Raw genomic sequence first — 17,005 nt, 5'->3', positions numbered from 1 at the left:
GTCTGTGGTTTGAGATGTGTGGGCTCTCAGCTGCTGTTCTAGCCACCTGCTGCCTGCACACCACCATCAAGGACTCTACTCCTCTAGAACCATGAGCCCAAATAAATCTTTCCTTCCTAAAACTGCCTTGATCATGGTGCTTTATCACAGCAGCAGAAATCTAGATAAGACATCAGCGAATTTTTCCTTCCCCACTACTATCTCCAGGGTTTCATGCAGCCCAGACTAGCCTCCAACTTGTGATATAGCTGAGTATGATATTAAGCTTCTGATTCTCCTGCTTCTAAATCCTAAGTACTGGGATTATGGAGTATACCACCATGCCTGGTTTATGCAGGAATGGGATCAAACCCTTCTTGCATGCTGGGCAAGTGCTCTTCCAACTGAGCCATACCCCCAGCTTGGACTTCCTGTCTACCTGTTTCCCCAAGCACACTCACTACCTGCATGTTGGCAACATGACATGACTGCTGGCCCTTTTAGAAGTCAGGACCCCTCTGTTACATAATGTGAGTCACCCTGCAGAGAAAGCACACCCACAAAGCTTAGGGAATCTAGCACAAACACTGGAGAGAGCCACTTACAATCTCTTTTGTTCCACAGATAATCCATCTTCCTGGATCACTTTTAAAGAAAGCCCTGAGTTATCCTGCTGTTGCCAGGGGGAGAAGACCTAAACAAAACAGAATTTAAACAAAGAACACTTTAAACCCAACAACAGGATATGGAATACACATGGGATCTGATGACTGTTGAAAATCAATACTGTCAGTGCAGAGAAAAACATTATCACAAGCAAGTTTGCTTCAAAAATGAGGCTGGAAAGCAATTTTGTTGAGTGTTTTTCAGAGCCAGAAATGCTGCTCTGGGTTCCTGTCCTCAGAGACCTTCCAGAAGTCAGGAAGGCTGGAAGAAGGTATCAGTAACACTGTTCTGGCTGCAAGAGCATGTGCTCTCCCTGGTGGCAGGACTAGAAGGCAGTGGTGACCTCAAGAAACTGCTGCTCAGAGGCAGAGGGCTAGATAGCTGCAGGGAATCGTTTTAAAGGCTATGTCTAGATTCCCAGGTGGAACAAGCAGGTGGAAGGCAGGGAGAGACACAGACTGATGAGAACTCCTCAGCCAACAGTCTAAGGAGTTCCTCTGTGTTCTATGACTGCCATGATGGAGGGACACTGCTCATAAGTTGCTGTAACCACATCCTTCCAAGAACTTCTACCAGGGGTGATGTCACACATTATTCTGGCTTCGGTTACTGTGTAGTCTCTAAGTGCATCACATAATTCACTCATCTCCACTACCTTTTAGAAACAGGGGCTCATGTAGCCTAAGATGACCTCACACTTGCCATGTAGCTGAGGTTAGTCTTAGAACTCTTTCTGTCTCTACCTGCATAGTGCTGATATTATGCCTTGTGTAGGGAATTAATGAATTCCTGGTAAGTTCCTTCCTTTATATAGTTCGTACTGAGCATGTGCAGTGAGCAGACTACCATGTAGGACATTTGAAAGGCAGGGAGGGAACTGAACCCACAGGGAAGGAGGACATGGGGTGGGATAGAGAGCTCTAGCCCAGTAGGGAGAGCTTGCTATTTAATAAACAGCTAGAAATGAAATAAACTTCATTGTTACTTAAGAGGAAACAAGGAGATTCATTTCTGTAGGCTCCCATCCTTCACCATTAAAACCAAAGGGATTATGAAAGCACCTGTTATGCCTTCACTCCTCCCTAAGTCCTCTCAACAACGGTTTTCAATCTTTTTGCTGTTATTCATGTCTCTAGAGTGTCTGATATAGGCTAGCCTTGAACTCCTGCTCCTCCTGCTTGCACCTCACAGGTATAGGCTTACAGGTCTCCACTACCACAGCTGGCTTCAACCCCCACTTTAACGGCATCACTGTCAGTTCTTTCTAATAAAAACGTTTGTTTTTGTTTGTACAGGTACTCTGCCTGCATGTTTGGTACCACGTGTATGCACTGCCCTCAGAGGCAAGGAAAGGGCATTGGATCCCCTGGGACGGGAGTTCAAGATGGCTGTGAGCCACCATATAGGCACTGAGAATCCACATGGTGGAATCTTTGTTAAGAGCGGCCACAGTGCTCTTCCCACTAAGCCATCTTTTCAGGGGTCCCCAGTCCCCACCTTTTTTGGAGACAGGGTCTCACCATGTTATTTGAGGTGGCCTGAAATCCACTATAGAGACCAGTGTGGCCTCAAACTCACAAGAGATCCACCTACCTGCTCTGCCTCCCAAATTCTGGAATTAAAGGAATGAGCCATGTCTCCTGGCTTTCTAACACCATTAGTTTGTTCTAAAACATTATCTTAACATTTAAATTGCTAAGAGAAAAAAGGTGGTTGTTTTGCTAAATTGATAACTGATGTTACCTCAGAGTAAAATGCTTGATATATCTTTGATTTGGGGAAAAGGGCAATCATCAGAAAATTGCTTGATCCATGGAACTGAACCGGGAGATGAGGAAGTAATGATCTTCGGAATTCTATGAGAAGGACGGCCACTATGCTTGTGGAATTCTAGAGAGAAGAAGAAGAGCATCAGAAGAGAACCCATCTGCAGGATCTTAGTCCCACTAGGTTAGGACACACAGGACCAATTGCTTTTCAGTTACTTTCACAGAAAATGGTTTACTGAATTCAACAACAAACATGCTTTCCAACTCCCAGCTAGATATTGGCACTACAGGGTCTTTTTTTTTGGGGGGGGGGGGGCATGGCTTCACCAAAGGTGCAAGCAGCCTTGAACTGACAATTCTCCTGCCTCAGTTTCCCAAACAGCTGGGATTAGAGGCATGTGTTGTCACAGTGTCTTAGATATATATTTTCCCAGACTAAAAAGTCATCTCAAAATTCCTTGTAAGGTAATTTTTTACGGGGTACGGAGGAGACTTGAGGCATGGTCCAGGTTGGATTCAACTCACTATGTGGTAGAGGATGACCTTAAATTTCTTACAGTCCTGTTTCCATCCCCAAGGGCTAGGGTTAAGGCTTGTGTCGTCTCTCCCGGAGACAGTATTAGCTTCTTATCATATATAGCATTTCTGCCGCACAGTGGATTGTTGTTCATTCTTTTGAGAGTCTCCTTTGATGGACAGAAGTTTCTTAAGCCTATCTTTATTTTTTGAAAAGGGTTTTGTTTTGTAGCCTAGACTGGCCTGGAACCCATGGTGAGCCTCCTGACTCAGCCTCCCAAGTGCTGGGATTATAGGCAGAAGTCATCATACTCAGCTAGCATGATTTCTAGAAATCATATGAGCCTGTGAGATGGCTCAGCTGGTAAAAGTGATTGCTGCCAAGCCTGACAACCTGAGTTCGATCCCTGGAGGGCCACACAGAAGGAGAGAATCATGTCCCACAAGTTCTTCACTGACCTCCACACATAGCCCACATTAAAAAAGAAATAAAAATGTAATTAAAAAGACCATGTGTAGGTGTGTACATGCGTGTACGCATGCCACAGTGCACACATGGAACTCAGAGGGCAGCTTTTGGGCAGCTTATTCTCTCCTCCCACCATGAGGTCTGGTGAGGGAACTCTAGTCATCAGGCTTGCACTACTTTCATTTACTGAGTCATCATCTAGCCAACCCTGGAAAGCCTAATGGTGTTTCAGACGTATGTATTTACTTTATACGTGTGCTTTGTTTGCCTGTACGTGCATGTCTGGTATCTAAGGAGGTCAGAAGAGAGCAGTACACCCCTTAGAACTAGAGAAGAGTTATGCATGGTTGAAAGCCACTGTGTGGGTGCTGGGAACTGAACCCAGGTTCTCTGCACGAACAAGTGCTCTGGACTGCTGAGCCAGCTCTCCAGCTTCTAGAAAGCTTAACTTTTTATTTTATTTTATTTTGAGACAGAGTCTCTGTGTAGCCCTGGCTGTCCTGGACTCACTCTGTAGACCAGGCTGGCCTCGAACTCACAGAGATCTGCCTGCCTCTGCCTCACAGAGTGCTGGGATTACAGGCGCGTATAGGATTACCATGCCCAGCTCAAAAGCTTAAGTTTGATGAAGTTCAATTTGTGTAGTTTTTCTTTTGCTGTCTGTGCTTTGGGTGCAGTATCTATGAAGTCAGTGACGAATGCAATGTCATGAAGCTTCTTCCCTATTGTTTCTTCTAAGAGTTTTATTGTTTTAGCTTTCATGTTTAGGTTTTTGATATATTTTGAGTAATCATTTTATAGCTGGTATAAAGTTCATTTTCTGGTATGTAAACATGCAGCTTCTCTAATGTCATTTGTTGAAAAGACCATGCTCAGGGCTGGAGGTGGCTCAGTGGTTAGGAGCACTTCCAGAGGACCTGGGTTCCATTCCCATGGTGGCTCACACCATCTGCAACTCCAGTTCCAGGAAATCTACACCCTCTTCTGGCCTCTGTGGGCACCAGGCAAGCATGTGGTGCACAAGCATACATGTACATACACATTAGATAAACAAGTACATAAATATATATTTTTTGAGACTGGGTTTCCCTATGTAGCCCTGGTTGGAGACCAGGCTGGCCTTGAACTCACACAGATCTGCCTGCCTCTGCCTATCAAGTGCTGGGATTAAAGGTGTGTACCACTATCAACTGGGCAAATAAGCAATTAAAAAAAAAAAAAGACTATACTTTCTTCATTCAATGGTTTTGGTGTCCTTACAAAAAACATTAGATAACTGTGAGTTCCAGGCCAGCCTGGGTGACATAAAAAGACCCTCTATCAAAAAAAGATGAAAGAGAGAGAGAAAAGGAACTGAGTTTGGTGACCTGTATCAATAAATTCTAGCTGTGATTAAGATAATCTACCTCAAAAGATTAAGGAGGGTCCAGCCTTCAATCCCAACATGTAGGAGGCATAGGCAGGCAGACGAGAATGTGCTTGAACTCACAAAGTGCTGTGATTAAAGGTCCATGCCACAATGCCTAGTCTCAGGTTGGACAAGTACTTCAACCACTGAGCCATCTCTACTCCTTCTTTAGAGCTTTTTTTTTTCAATTTTTAAAGAGACATGGTATGATGATTAGTTTTTGTTTGAAACAGGGTCTATTATATAGTCCAGGCTGTTCTAGAACCAGCTATGTAGATGAGGCTGGCTTTGAACTCACAGAGACCCACCTACCTCAGCCTCTTGGAGTACTGGGATTAAAGGTAGGTACATGGCATGATGGTTACTTTAATCCGTCAGCCTGACAGAATTGAGAATTACCTAGGAGGTCTGAGCTTACGAGTTGTCAGAACAAGCTGCTCTGTGCTGTACTGATGGAGGGCTGTCTTGATTGATAACTGATGTGGGAAGACCAAGCCAGCTGTGGGTAGCAACCATTCCCTGTATGTATATGAAGAGCGGTTGTAGGAGCAAGTGAGCAGTAGCAAGGGGACAAGCAAACAAGCAAGCAAGGATGAGGTTAGATCAGGCTGGCCGGTGGACTTGTCTGTGGGGACTGTTTTGTTAACTGATACAAGGTCCAGCCATTGTGTAGCAGAGGAATCATTTTCTAGGCAAGGGGTCTTCAAAAGTTTAAGAGAGTGAAGCTAAACAACAAGCAAGACAATATGGATATGACCATTTATCTCTGCTTTGCTTGTTTGCTTTCATTCTATGTGTGTTGAGTGTTTTGCCTGCTGTCTGTGCACCATGTGTGTGCACTAGCCATGGAGCTCGGAGGAGTGCATCGGATTCTCTGGAGTGGTCACGAGATGCACGTGTGTTGGGAATGAGGTCACACCCCGAGCAAGAGCAGCCAGAACTCTTAACTCGCAGCCATCTCCTCAGGCCATCCTTTGCTCTTGACTGGGTGTGATGTGACCATCTGCTTCCGGTTCTTCCCACTGTGGTTTTCCCTACTGAAATGAACTGTAGCCTGTAACTCCTCTCTTTGTTAAGCTGCTGTTTTTGTCAGGGTATTTGCTACAACAACAGAAATAAGCTGGTGCACAAGGTCTCCCTGTACAGCCCTGGCTGGACCAGGCCAGCCGCAAACCTGTATAACCTTTTGGCCTTTGCTCCTGAGTGCCTGGGTTACAGTCACATACCACACGTAGCGCTCTTAAATAGCTCCTGAATTTAGAAAGTTTTTCTGCCCTTAGAGACTAATGAACATTCATTTTTACATTCTTCTACCTATGAAATTTTAAAACATTTCATTTTGGGCAGGAGAGCTGGCTCCTGAGTAAAAGAACTTGTCACCCAGGCTGATAATCTGATGCCCAGACCTCACAGTGGAAGGAAGGAACTGACTCCTGAAGACTGGCTGCCCTCAGACCTCCACGCGTGCACGTGGGTGTGAGCGCCTCTTCCCTCCAGTAAGTAATTCGTTAAAAAAATTAAAGCTAAGACTACTTAAATATTCTAGACATTTACTTTTATTAAAAAGATATTTATTTATTTAAATTATAAGCATGTGTGCATGCTTACATGTGCGTGCAGGTACCAGGAGAGGCCAGAGAAGGGGCTGGATCCTCTTAGAGTCTGAGTTAAAGGTAGTTGTGAGCAAGGGTGCTTGATGCCATGGAAGAGCAGCAAGTACTTTTCATCACTAAGCCTTCAGACTCTAATTTGAATTTTTTTTTTTTTTTTTTTTGAGACAGGGTTTCTCTGTGTAGCTCTGGCTGGTCTGGAACTTGCCCTGTAGACCAGGCTGGCCTCAGGCTCACAGAGATCCACCTGCCTCTGCCTGCCAAGTGCTGGGATCAAAGGCGGGTACTACTACATCTGGCTTACTATTATTCTTATTTTGGTTTTTCCAGATAAGCCTTCTCTGTGTAACCCTGGCTGTCCTGGAACTCACCCTGTAGTTTAAAGTCTGGCCTTTAATCTACTCCTGAATACAGTGCATGCCTTTAATCCCAGCACTTGGGAGACAGAGGCGGGCGGAGCTCTGAGTTCAAGGCCAGCCTGGTCTATAGACTTTCAGGACTGTCGGGATGGTGTAGAGACCCTATCTCAAAACAAAAACAAAGACAAAACAAAACTAGTCACAAACCCCACAAGTTAGCGATAGCCCTGCAATTCTCCCAACGCTTCTTCATGCTTTTCTGTTTTGTTTTTAAAGATCTAATTTACTTTATGAATGTTCTGCCAGCATATATGTATGTGCGCCGTTCTGGTGCCTGGTATCCATGAAGGTCGGAAGAGGGCCTCAGGTCCCTCTTCATTGGGGCAGTAGAGATCAGGCTTTCACCCAATAACACTTGAAAAACCAAACCAACCCATCAACCAACCAACCAAAACCCTCTCTCATCTAATAAGGCCACCCAATCTGCCTAGCTGAAGTTCCCAAATTTCTGAACAGCCATTAGGGCAGCAGGTTTTTATTAAAGAAAGATTTGATCGTGAGTTCATCTTGAGCCACCTCGCCAGAGCACTTCACCCCACCTCTGTTCTAGCTGCCAAACGTCCTTGGAGGCTGAGACCAGAGCAAGTGGACGGCCCAGCATCTCCTCCACTGCTGCACTGAAAGAACTTGCAATGCTCTGGCCAGTGAGTACAGGATGGGGGAAACCCAGGTCCACCATCTTCTCCCCAAGGGGAAGACTGGGGTAGACTGGTAAATGAGGGTGGTTCTTAGGGAAGAATGTGAGCAATGTTTCTTATGCCTAAAAGATATGTTAGAGCCCATCATGCCAGGATGAACCTTCCAGCTCTGAAGTGTGTGAGCCTTGGGTTTCTATGAAGAGCCATTGGAGGGTTTTTTTCAGCTATTTCTTACTTGTCTTTGGGATGGCCAAACTGGGCATGGGCTGGCTCTATTGAGCAGAAGGCCTTTCTAGCAAAGCACGGAAGTGTTCTGAGAGTGCACAGGCTTCTGCTCATCCTCCTTGCTTGCTTGCTTCAATGGCTATTGCGGTTCCTGACATCGTGCCACACAGTAACGGAGAAGGGAAAATGGATGTATTTTAGAGCATTAAAGCCAGGGATTGAAAATCTACATACCCCATCATAGAAGGAAACAGAATTCATGTGATCCTTGGAAATGATGATGCTTCCATGATGACGGTGAGAAAACAGAAGGCCACCAGAGAAGAAGTGCACATTCCCTAGAAGAAAAGGAGCGCTAGTCAGAGCTGGAGTGCTGGATCCTTGGGCTAGAGTCCAGTGTCCTTGAGGGTACCAGGGCAATAATGTGACCTTCCCAGAAGGAGAAGAAATACTCCACAGAGAGACACTTATGTCCCTACTTTTGGTATTTCCACTATTGAAATAATAGACCCCAAAGAATTAAAACTTCCCAAGGAATCACATGCTGGAAAAGGGAAAAGCTGCAATCCTAACAGCAGTCAAAGGTGGAACCTGCCTCCCAGGAAGAGATTTCACTCACTTCTGAGAACTTAGCCAACAGGCAGGACAGAACAGAGCTGCAACAATGGCGAACCCACCGTGAGTGGGACAGCACCTTGATCATGACTGTTCAATCAAGCATGCTCTTGTCTTCTAGTTATTTATTTAATTCATTCATTTTGGACTTTTGAGACAAGGTTTCTCTATGTAGTCCTGGCTGTCATGGAACTCTCTATGTAGACCAGGTTGGCCTCAAACTCAGAGATCTACTTGCCTCTCTCTCACAAGCGCTGGGATTAAAGGTGTGCGTCACCATGCCTGGCTTCTTGACCACTATTTAAACCTAAACCTTAAGATAGAAATAGAAGCTCATAAAACTGGGTGTGGGGGTAGTCTATGCCTATAATCCAGGACTCAGAAAGTGGAAGCACTAAGATTAGAAATTTCAATATCATCTTTGGCTACACGGTTAACCAAGGCCAACTTGAACCATACTAGAAATAAAAAAAAAAAAACAACGAAACTAACAAGTCTAAAAACCAGCGCTTATACATACAAATACATACGTACACACACATGCACACATGCACACACCCTTTCTCTAAAACAAAACCAATGAAACAGAAAGCTTAAGACAGCACCCTGAACAGAATCTGGAAGACGGACTTGGACATCACTGTACTCCGTGATTTGACCCTTTTTCTAATGAGGCAATGAGATCCATCTCTTTTCCCTGCTTTTTCTAATACCTGTGTCTTTAATTGGTATGTTGGGTTGGGTGACACAGCCTATCTTTTGTGTGGCTCAGAGCCAGAGAAAAGAAAAACAGAGAAACAGCCATGCAGGCTAAACAAGGGCCTTGACTATATAGGAGCCTGACCACATCGCTCCTGCAGCCTGCTCCTAGTTTAACATGAGACCTTGAAGGAAAGATGGAGAAGCTGCTACATGGGCTATACTCTGCCAAAATGCTTACAGGAGACCTTGCTACATCCCCAAGTAGCCATCCTTTCCTCTACTCCTGGATCATCTTTAGAATCTCACCTTTATTGGTTTTTATTAGAATAAAAATCAAGCAAACGTCTTGTCCCATTGTTCTGCTAGCCTAGTTTGGATTTGTTTCACCTGTTTTTGTTTTTTTTTTTTTTAAACAAAAGAATTGGCTGGCTAGGCTACTTTGTTTGTTTCTCTGTGTGACACTGAGAATATTCTTTATCCTTCTAACAGAAACAAGGAAGTTAGAAAAACCGCTTCCCCCCCACGCACACCCAAGACTCAAGGCTCCTAATGAGATGGTCAGCATAACTAAGCTGTTCTCTGAAGACACCGCACTCCTCGTTGGGGCCCTCCTTACCTAGAGAGGGCTTTCACCCAGTAACTCCAGCAGTAACTAGACACCACTGTCAGGTGCACTTACACAAGCCTGTGCCGAGCCTCCTGATCTGGGGAAGCTCAGCTAACCTTCCAGAGCCTCAAACAGAACAGACATAGTTTTTGCAAACTGTGTAAGAATGAGAGAAAAAAAGAAAAAGAAAAGCATTAAAAGAGTTGGTGTGGCAGCTCAGTACGTGCCTATAATTCCTGCACTCTGGAAGCTGGGGTAGAAGGACTGCCAGGAGTGTAAGGCTAGCCTGGGCTACATGATGAGTACAAGGCTGGCCAAGGCTACACAGAAAGACCCTGTCTCCAAAGAACATACTGTCACCTGATGTGGAGAAGCAAAATTCACATTCCTTATTGGGTGTCTTCAAAGGAAATATGTTTAAACTACTTTGGATTTATCTGCTCCATTTGTGAGAAACGTCTTGGTTTTTGTTTGGTGTTGTGTTAATCTCCCTCACCTTGTAGAACCTGTATGTAAAGCTTTTAATCTCCCCTACCTGGTAAAACTTTTTAACATAAAGACCCCTCTGCATTCCCAGAACTTGACAGAACTTGACCTCCCCCCTTTCTATCATTTCCTTTGTGATGATTATTTTAAAATTAGCCAATCTTGAAAGATTGTGAGGTTGGACTCAAGCCAATTAGAAGAGACCTAGTGACAACCCGTGTTAGAAGTGTTAGAATGAAAACCAAGCATGTTTCCCATTAGACCTCAACCCCAGGACAACTCTCATCAGCACCCAGGGCTCCTCCCTAAACCTCTCCCTCCCACAGGCTGGGCTTCTACTTTCCTTCCCCCAGCCTGAACCTTATAGAACTACTCAGCCATTTTGGCTAGCCTTTGCCACTCTCTTGGTTGGTGGCTCCTCTCTTGCTCTCCCTCCTCCTCTCTCCTCTCATGGTTGGTTTTAGTCTACCGGCCATGTTCAGGTGGGACTTTCCCTCTGCCTGCTTTCTCCCTTCCATCTGCCATAGAAATCTCCATGCTTTTGGAGTAGTCATGTCCCCCTCCCTTTATTTCATTTTTTTTTCATTCACTTCCTAGCCTGGGTTCTGGTGCACATACCCTTTTGCTTTCTTTGCATGGTTCTTTGTGCCACCCTGAGATTATTCTTTGTTTCTGACACACTGGTGAGTTCATAATTCTCCTTCTCCAGCTGGGCAGGAACTAGCTCAGCCCTAAAGAGGTCATATTGCTCATCTGGCCCAGAAAGAAGTAACGGGTCCAGTTGTTTTAGAATACCTAACAGGTCCCTTTTCTCTCTTTTTTCTTTGTTAATTTTTAGATGTATTTATTTTACGTGTGTGAGTGTTTTGCCTATATGTGTGTGCGCCACATGAGTGCTTGGCGCTCACAGAGGTCAGGGAGTGGCAAGTACTCCAACTGTAGTTACAAATGGCGGTGTGCCTAGTCCCTAGAAACATTGTTTAAAATCTTTATTTTTATTATCTGTGTATGGGTGTCTGTTTCTATGTATGTGTGTGCACCACATGTGCACAGTGGCTGTGGAAGCCCAGAAGAGGGTGTTGATGCCCTGGGACTGGAGTTACAGATGCTTGTAGGTCATCATGTGGGTGCTAGTAACTGAACCCAAGTCCTCTGTGAGACTAAAGTAGAGTAAGGTAGAAAAGACCAATGATTAGATACTGATTTATTGACTTTATTTTATTTATTGATTTACTTAAAGCGTTACTTGTACTGCTCATTTCCAAGCATGACTTTATTTGTTACCTGGAACAAAGTGACCTGGAGGAGCAGCTGAAACAATGGGTCATTGCCCTCAACAAGGTGACCACAAAAGCTTAAACCAGTCTACTACAACATATATATATATATATATATATATATATATATATATATATATATAAAGCTGACTCCCATGCAGTTCTATTAAATCTCTCTGCTTGCTCACCCCATCTTGTGGTTTTGGAGTACAAAATGAGAATGCAAACTGGACCTGGAACTGAGGCCTTCCAGGAGCTGCTCTAGTTTACCATGACACCTGCTCTTTTCTATCCTTGATCACTGGTGTCAAAGTGCTTATTCTAGAAAAAGATTCCCACAACAAGATTAGCCAATGCTCGTAACTGCTGGCCCATCTCTGCAGCCCAGCTTTCTCTTTTCAAAGCATCGGTCACCAGCTTCATGTGGACAGAAGAGAAATAAATAGGGGCAGAGTAAAGGCAGACCTTTACAGCCTAGACTGTCCTATAAGTAATGGTCCCACAGTTCTCAGGCATTTTCCCTGTCCCACGTATGTGACAGCACCTCTGCTCCTCACTGCTGAACAAATTCTCCCAAAGGAAACAAAACAAAGCAAAGCAAAACAAAACAACACTCTCAAGTCTGATCACCACAGGTAGAATAAAGGAGCAAGAGGCATTCACCAAGGCCTGTTAGGGAACAATAAACCTATATACACGGTCAGTTGATTTTCAACAAAGACAATTCAAAGGAGAAAGGAAGATCTTTTCAACAAATGGTGCTGGATATTCATATGTAAAACAAACATTCATACAGACCCCTCACACCCCAGAAATTCTACCCATTGCCTTGAGCCACAGAAGAAAATTTCATTATATAGGAACACAGAGTACTGAGGATTTCTACTCAAGTAAGGCAAAATTTCTGTCTAATGAACAAAGCTTAAAAGTAAGACTCAGATATCAGGCGTGGTAGTATACAGTTTTAATTCCTGAACTCAGGAAGCGGAGGCAGGGGGATTGCTTGTGAGTTCTAGGCCAGGCTGGTCTACATAATGTATTGCAGGTCAGCCAGGGCTACCTAATGAAACCCTGTCTCAAAAAACAAAACAAAACAAAGACTCAGATGGAAGGGCAAAGGAAAGAGACAACAGAACGGAGACGGAGCTGTAGCAACAACACCTCAGCAGCAGAGCCTTTGGGGTCCCTGACCACGTCAAGGATTATAATCACACTCCCTATGTTCACGAATCTGGAGACACTATGTTAGCTTGTCATATGAAGGATAATTTTTAAAAGATTCAAAATGAACTTTTAAAGATGTCAATATACACCAGATAAGGTTAGTGACATTATGCAAGGCACAAGAAAAGGAATGCATCGAGTATAAATCTCTAGGCTCCGCAAACTAGTTCAGGCGGAGATTAATTTACAGAACAAAGACTGTGCTGCTGTTAACGGACAGATGCTGACAGGTTAGTCTGTAGTGGTCACATCTGTCAACACACACACAACTTTTCTGGTCATTACTCTCTAATAAACACACAGTATTAATAATCTAGAGATCATCTCAAATACAGGAGATGATTCATGACAGCACTTTACTTGTGGGACTTAAGCTTCCACAGAGGGTACTAGAACTAATACATGACATAGAAGAATGGACAGACACAGACACAGATACAGATACTACACAAGCTGGGTATGTCACACATCCTGTAACCACACACTCAGAAGGATTGTGGGAGCTCACACTTGTAACTCAGGGCTTGAGAGGCTAGAGCAGGAAGCTCACCATTGGCCTGAGGCTAGCCTTCCTACACAGTAAGTTCTATTCTGAAGCCTATGCCACAAGGAAGAGACTCTGCCTCAAAAACAAACAAAACAGATATTGTGTGACATACAATGCTAAGAGAAAATATTAAAAGTGACCTCACAGAGCAACAGGAAATGGTAGAACTTCAGTGAAACCAACATACATGTCGCAATGAAAAAAATTAGTGGTGGCACTTTCCTGGAGGCTAAGTCAGGAGGGTGGCAAGTTTGAGGCGATTCTGGACCACATAGGAAGACCTTGTCTCAATTCCTAACTCAAAGAAAAAGGACAGAAGAATTTCCAGCCAGGCGTGGTGGTGCACGCCTGTAATCCCAGTGCTCTGGGAGGCAGAGGCAGGTGGATTGCTATGATTTTGAGGCCAGCCTGGTCTACAAATTGAGTCTAGGGCAGCCAAGGCTACACAGAGAAAACCTGTCTCAAACAAACAAACAAACAAACAAACCCAAGTGTTATTTTGCAGAAAAGTATAAATGTACTGATCCATAAAGCTAAGCAAATTCTGGAGTGTGAGTGTAGACAGCATGGGAGGAAGCAGCTCTCCCTAGCATCAGATCTGTTGAGTCGGTGACATGACAACCTTGCAATTCCTACGTACCACATTTTTGGAAACTTAGAGCAAATGCTATCAAAATATATGCTGAAACCTGACCAAGAGAAAATCTAAAGATTATGGGGAAGAAATTTTAACTAAACAGCACAATATTGAGGAAGCTGTAATCTTGTTTGGAGCCAGAGTCTGCTGAAGAACAAAGACTCGGGGTCCAGCACTGACTATCAGGAAGAACTGGTGAGGCCACCATCTGCAGCCCAACTACTGAGACCAGACCAGCATCAAGATCTTATGAGGAACTTTCAGGCTTGCAGTCAGCATTCAAAACCAGACTCCTGAAACACCATCCAGACGCATCACTTGGGAAGGACCTTCCACTGACTAGGCCAGCATCTGTAGCTTGATCTCCCAAAGGAGAGCCCAGAAGACTGCCCAGGGCCAGACCCTGCGCCCTAAACCCAACTCCAATAAGGTACATTCAGGGGTGGGATAGGCACTGGGACCTGGGGAAGGAACCCTAAGAGCACAAGACCTGGAGCAGCAAGCAAACCAGACAGCATTCTCACTCAACAGCCCACCCAGCAGTCTTTCCATCACATTATTCATTCATTACGAAACAGCCAATGATGATTTAGCAGCCTGTGTCTGTGCCTTCTGTCAGGCTCCTCCTCCTGTCCCCATTTTTTCATAACTTTTTCAAAGGACACAGGCTGGCCTGGTCTGTGGAGCCTCCATGTCCCTGGTTTCTAAGAGATGGGTGGTTTTAGGGTATTTGACTGACCTTTTTAAAAACCTCCTTTTTCTTTCACCTTTAGCCTTAACTGCCTCATACCTCCATCCTGCCATTTCCCTATCTCTCTCTTCTTTTTCTTTTTTTTTCCTTCTTTCTCTTTATCAACTCAATACTAATCAGTAGTCTTTCTCTGCTCTTGTGCCTTTCTACTTACAACTATAATATGTTTTTAATTATTAGTAGACAGGAATTCTAGTGTTCTTTAATTCCTAACATGACTGTTACTTAAGGGATGATGTTTTTTATTTAACTATTACTGTACTTTCACAGTAATAGTTTGACAGTGCTTCACAGTACTTTCACAGCCTACCGTTTGATAGTGTTTGCTCTTATGGACAGCGTTCTACTCTCAGGGGAGCACTGGAGATCAAGCTTGGTAACTCAGGTCCTAATCCAGTAGAGGAAAAGAACATCTTACTCCTACTAATACCTTGAATATTCTAAATATTTCCAATGAAATAATTTTAAAAATTTTCAACAAAATGTTAGATGTACAACTGTCAATTCAAAACATAACAAAACACCAAAACCCCAAACAACCAAACAACCAAGAAACAGGAAAAACCAAAGCCAAAGAACCTCTCCAAAATTACTAATACTGGTAATGAAAGAATTAGATGAAACTCCAATCAAAGAATCCAAAAATCTGATTTAAAATATGTTCAAAGAAATCAAAGGGGATACATATAAACTCTTGAATAAATTCCAAGAAAACACAAATAACAGCTGAATGAAATAAATAAAATCAATATAGTATATAAACATGGAATTCAATAAAAAGCACTGACAAAAACACACTAAAAGTGAAAAATTCAGTAATTCAAACAAAAAAGTTCTATGGAAAGTCTTACTAATAGAATCAAGAGAATTACAGGACATCAGGACTTAAAAACAAGATGAAGATATTGGAACATTCAGACATAATAAAGGCAAATTAATTAGAAAGCATAATCCTAACACTGGGAGGCAGAGGCAGTTGGATCTCTGTAAGTTCAAGGCCCTTGTGGTCTACACAGACTTTCAGGCTGGCCAAGACTATATACTGAGATCTTGTCACACACACACACACACACACCCACACACCCACCCACACCCACACCCACACACCCCCCACACACACATGCACGCACATACATTAAATCAAAACCAAAGCAAACCCCAGGATAATAAGATCCAAAGAGCCTACCCTTCCTTTATACCCCTGAGTACATGAGAAGTTGTTTTGGCATATGGAGAGATGGCAGCCTCTTGTTAGCCAAGAAAAGTGGTCTGAAAACAAAACCTACCTTGCCTCTAGTTTTAATTTTGGACTTCCAGCCTTTAGAGTCACCTAATTATTATTTAAGTACCCAGTCTACAATGCATGAGAAGTCTAACTTAAGACAATGTGGTATCTTCTAAGGAAGAACTGAATAAAGAAACAGAACAGAGGGGCTGCAGGAAGACACTTGATTTAGGGATTGGAGACTTAGCTCAGTGAGAGAACAACTTGCCTAGACTTGATTTATGACAATCACTGGCATTTGCAGAGCAATGGGAAAAGAATTTTAGTCAATGATTGTTGCTGGGACAGGTGCTTATATCTCTATATTTTCAATTTGCCTCCTATCATATATCACTTTTAAAGATCTACCCAAGCAGAAAAAATTTCAGACTTAGTGTCAGGTCCAAAGGAAAACTCCAATTCCCCAGACTCCAAAAGGCAATCCAAGTATCCAGAAATGTAGCTCAGCCTGGACTACAGGAGGATTTCTGGAGGTTAGATGAAAAACAGACTTCCTTAGGAACTTGTGAAGCTGTTTCCCCTCTATCAAAAGGAGTCATTTCCCTTACCTCTGGCAGAAGGAATGGCTACTTGTGGTGCTATCAGCATTTAAAATTGCATGGTGGTCCACAGGCTACTTGAGTAATCACATTTCAAAGCCCATGCCAGCACTGTAGCCCTCCTCATCCCCTCTCTTACCCTAAGCTCCCTTCAGCTCACAGGCTTCCCTCTCTAGCTACTTATTCTCCTTCTAAACCTGCTATTCTGTGTTTTCTCTCTGCTCTGCTCCTGCTCTCTCACGATGCTTTCTCTATTTGCTGTTTCCCACTCTTCTCTCTCATAGATAGCCCTGCCATGTCCAAACACGTTGGGCATGGTCAGTTACTTCTTTGTCTCTCTGCTCCAAACTCTTCCAGATGACTCTGGCTGTTATCTCTCCCTCGTACCTACAATAAAAACCTTATCCTAATCATACCAGGAAATGGTCATGTTGTCACTTTATACACTTAGAGATTTTAATATGAAGTCAGTCTGCCTCTGCCTTCTCCTCCTCTAGGAAAGGGTATGTAGATGTAGCCCAGGATGTTCCAGAACTCATAATCAATCTTCACAGCCTCCTAAGTGCTACAATTACAGGTGTGCACAATCATGCCTAATTAAAACTTTTCCTGCTTTCAAAAATATTACGAATAGAT

General features: G+C 43.5%; 1 protein-coding gene across 2 annotated transcripts in view; it reads right to left on the bottom strand.

The window, feature by feature from the left end:
* Nucleotides 1–17,005, bottom strand: part of Dnaaf9 (dynein axonemal assembly factor 9) — a 128,076-nt gene that overhangs the window by 36,161 nt on the left and 74,910 nt on the right. For both annotated transcript variants that reach the window (XM_021653657.2, XM_021653656.2), the window contains exons 21-23: nt 7,934–8,037; nt 2,389–2,535; nt 585–673 (exon numbers count right to left, since the gene is read on the bottom strand). In XM_021653657.2, coding sequence (XP_021509332.1) covers nt 585–673; nt 2,389–2,535; nt 7,934–8,037 — 340 coding nt within the window. The remainder of the gene's footprint in view (nt 1–584; nt 674–2,388; nt 2,536–7,933; nt 8,038–17,005) is intronic.

This window comes from Meriones unguiculatus, chromosome 18, assembly GCF_030254825.1.
Source record: "Meriones unguiculatus strain TT.TT164.6M chromosome 18, Bangor_MerUng_6.1, whole genome shotgun sequence".
NCBI lineage: Eukaryota > Metazoa > Chordata > Mammalia > Rodentia > Muridae > Meriones > Meriones unguiculatus.
This window is presented reverse-complemented; position numbering and strand designations above follow the sequence as displayed.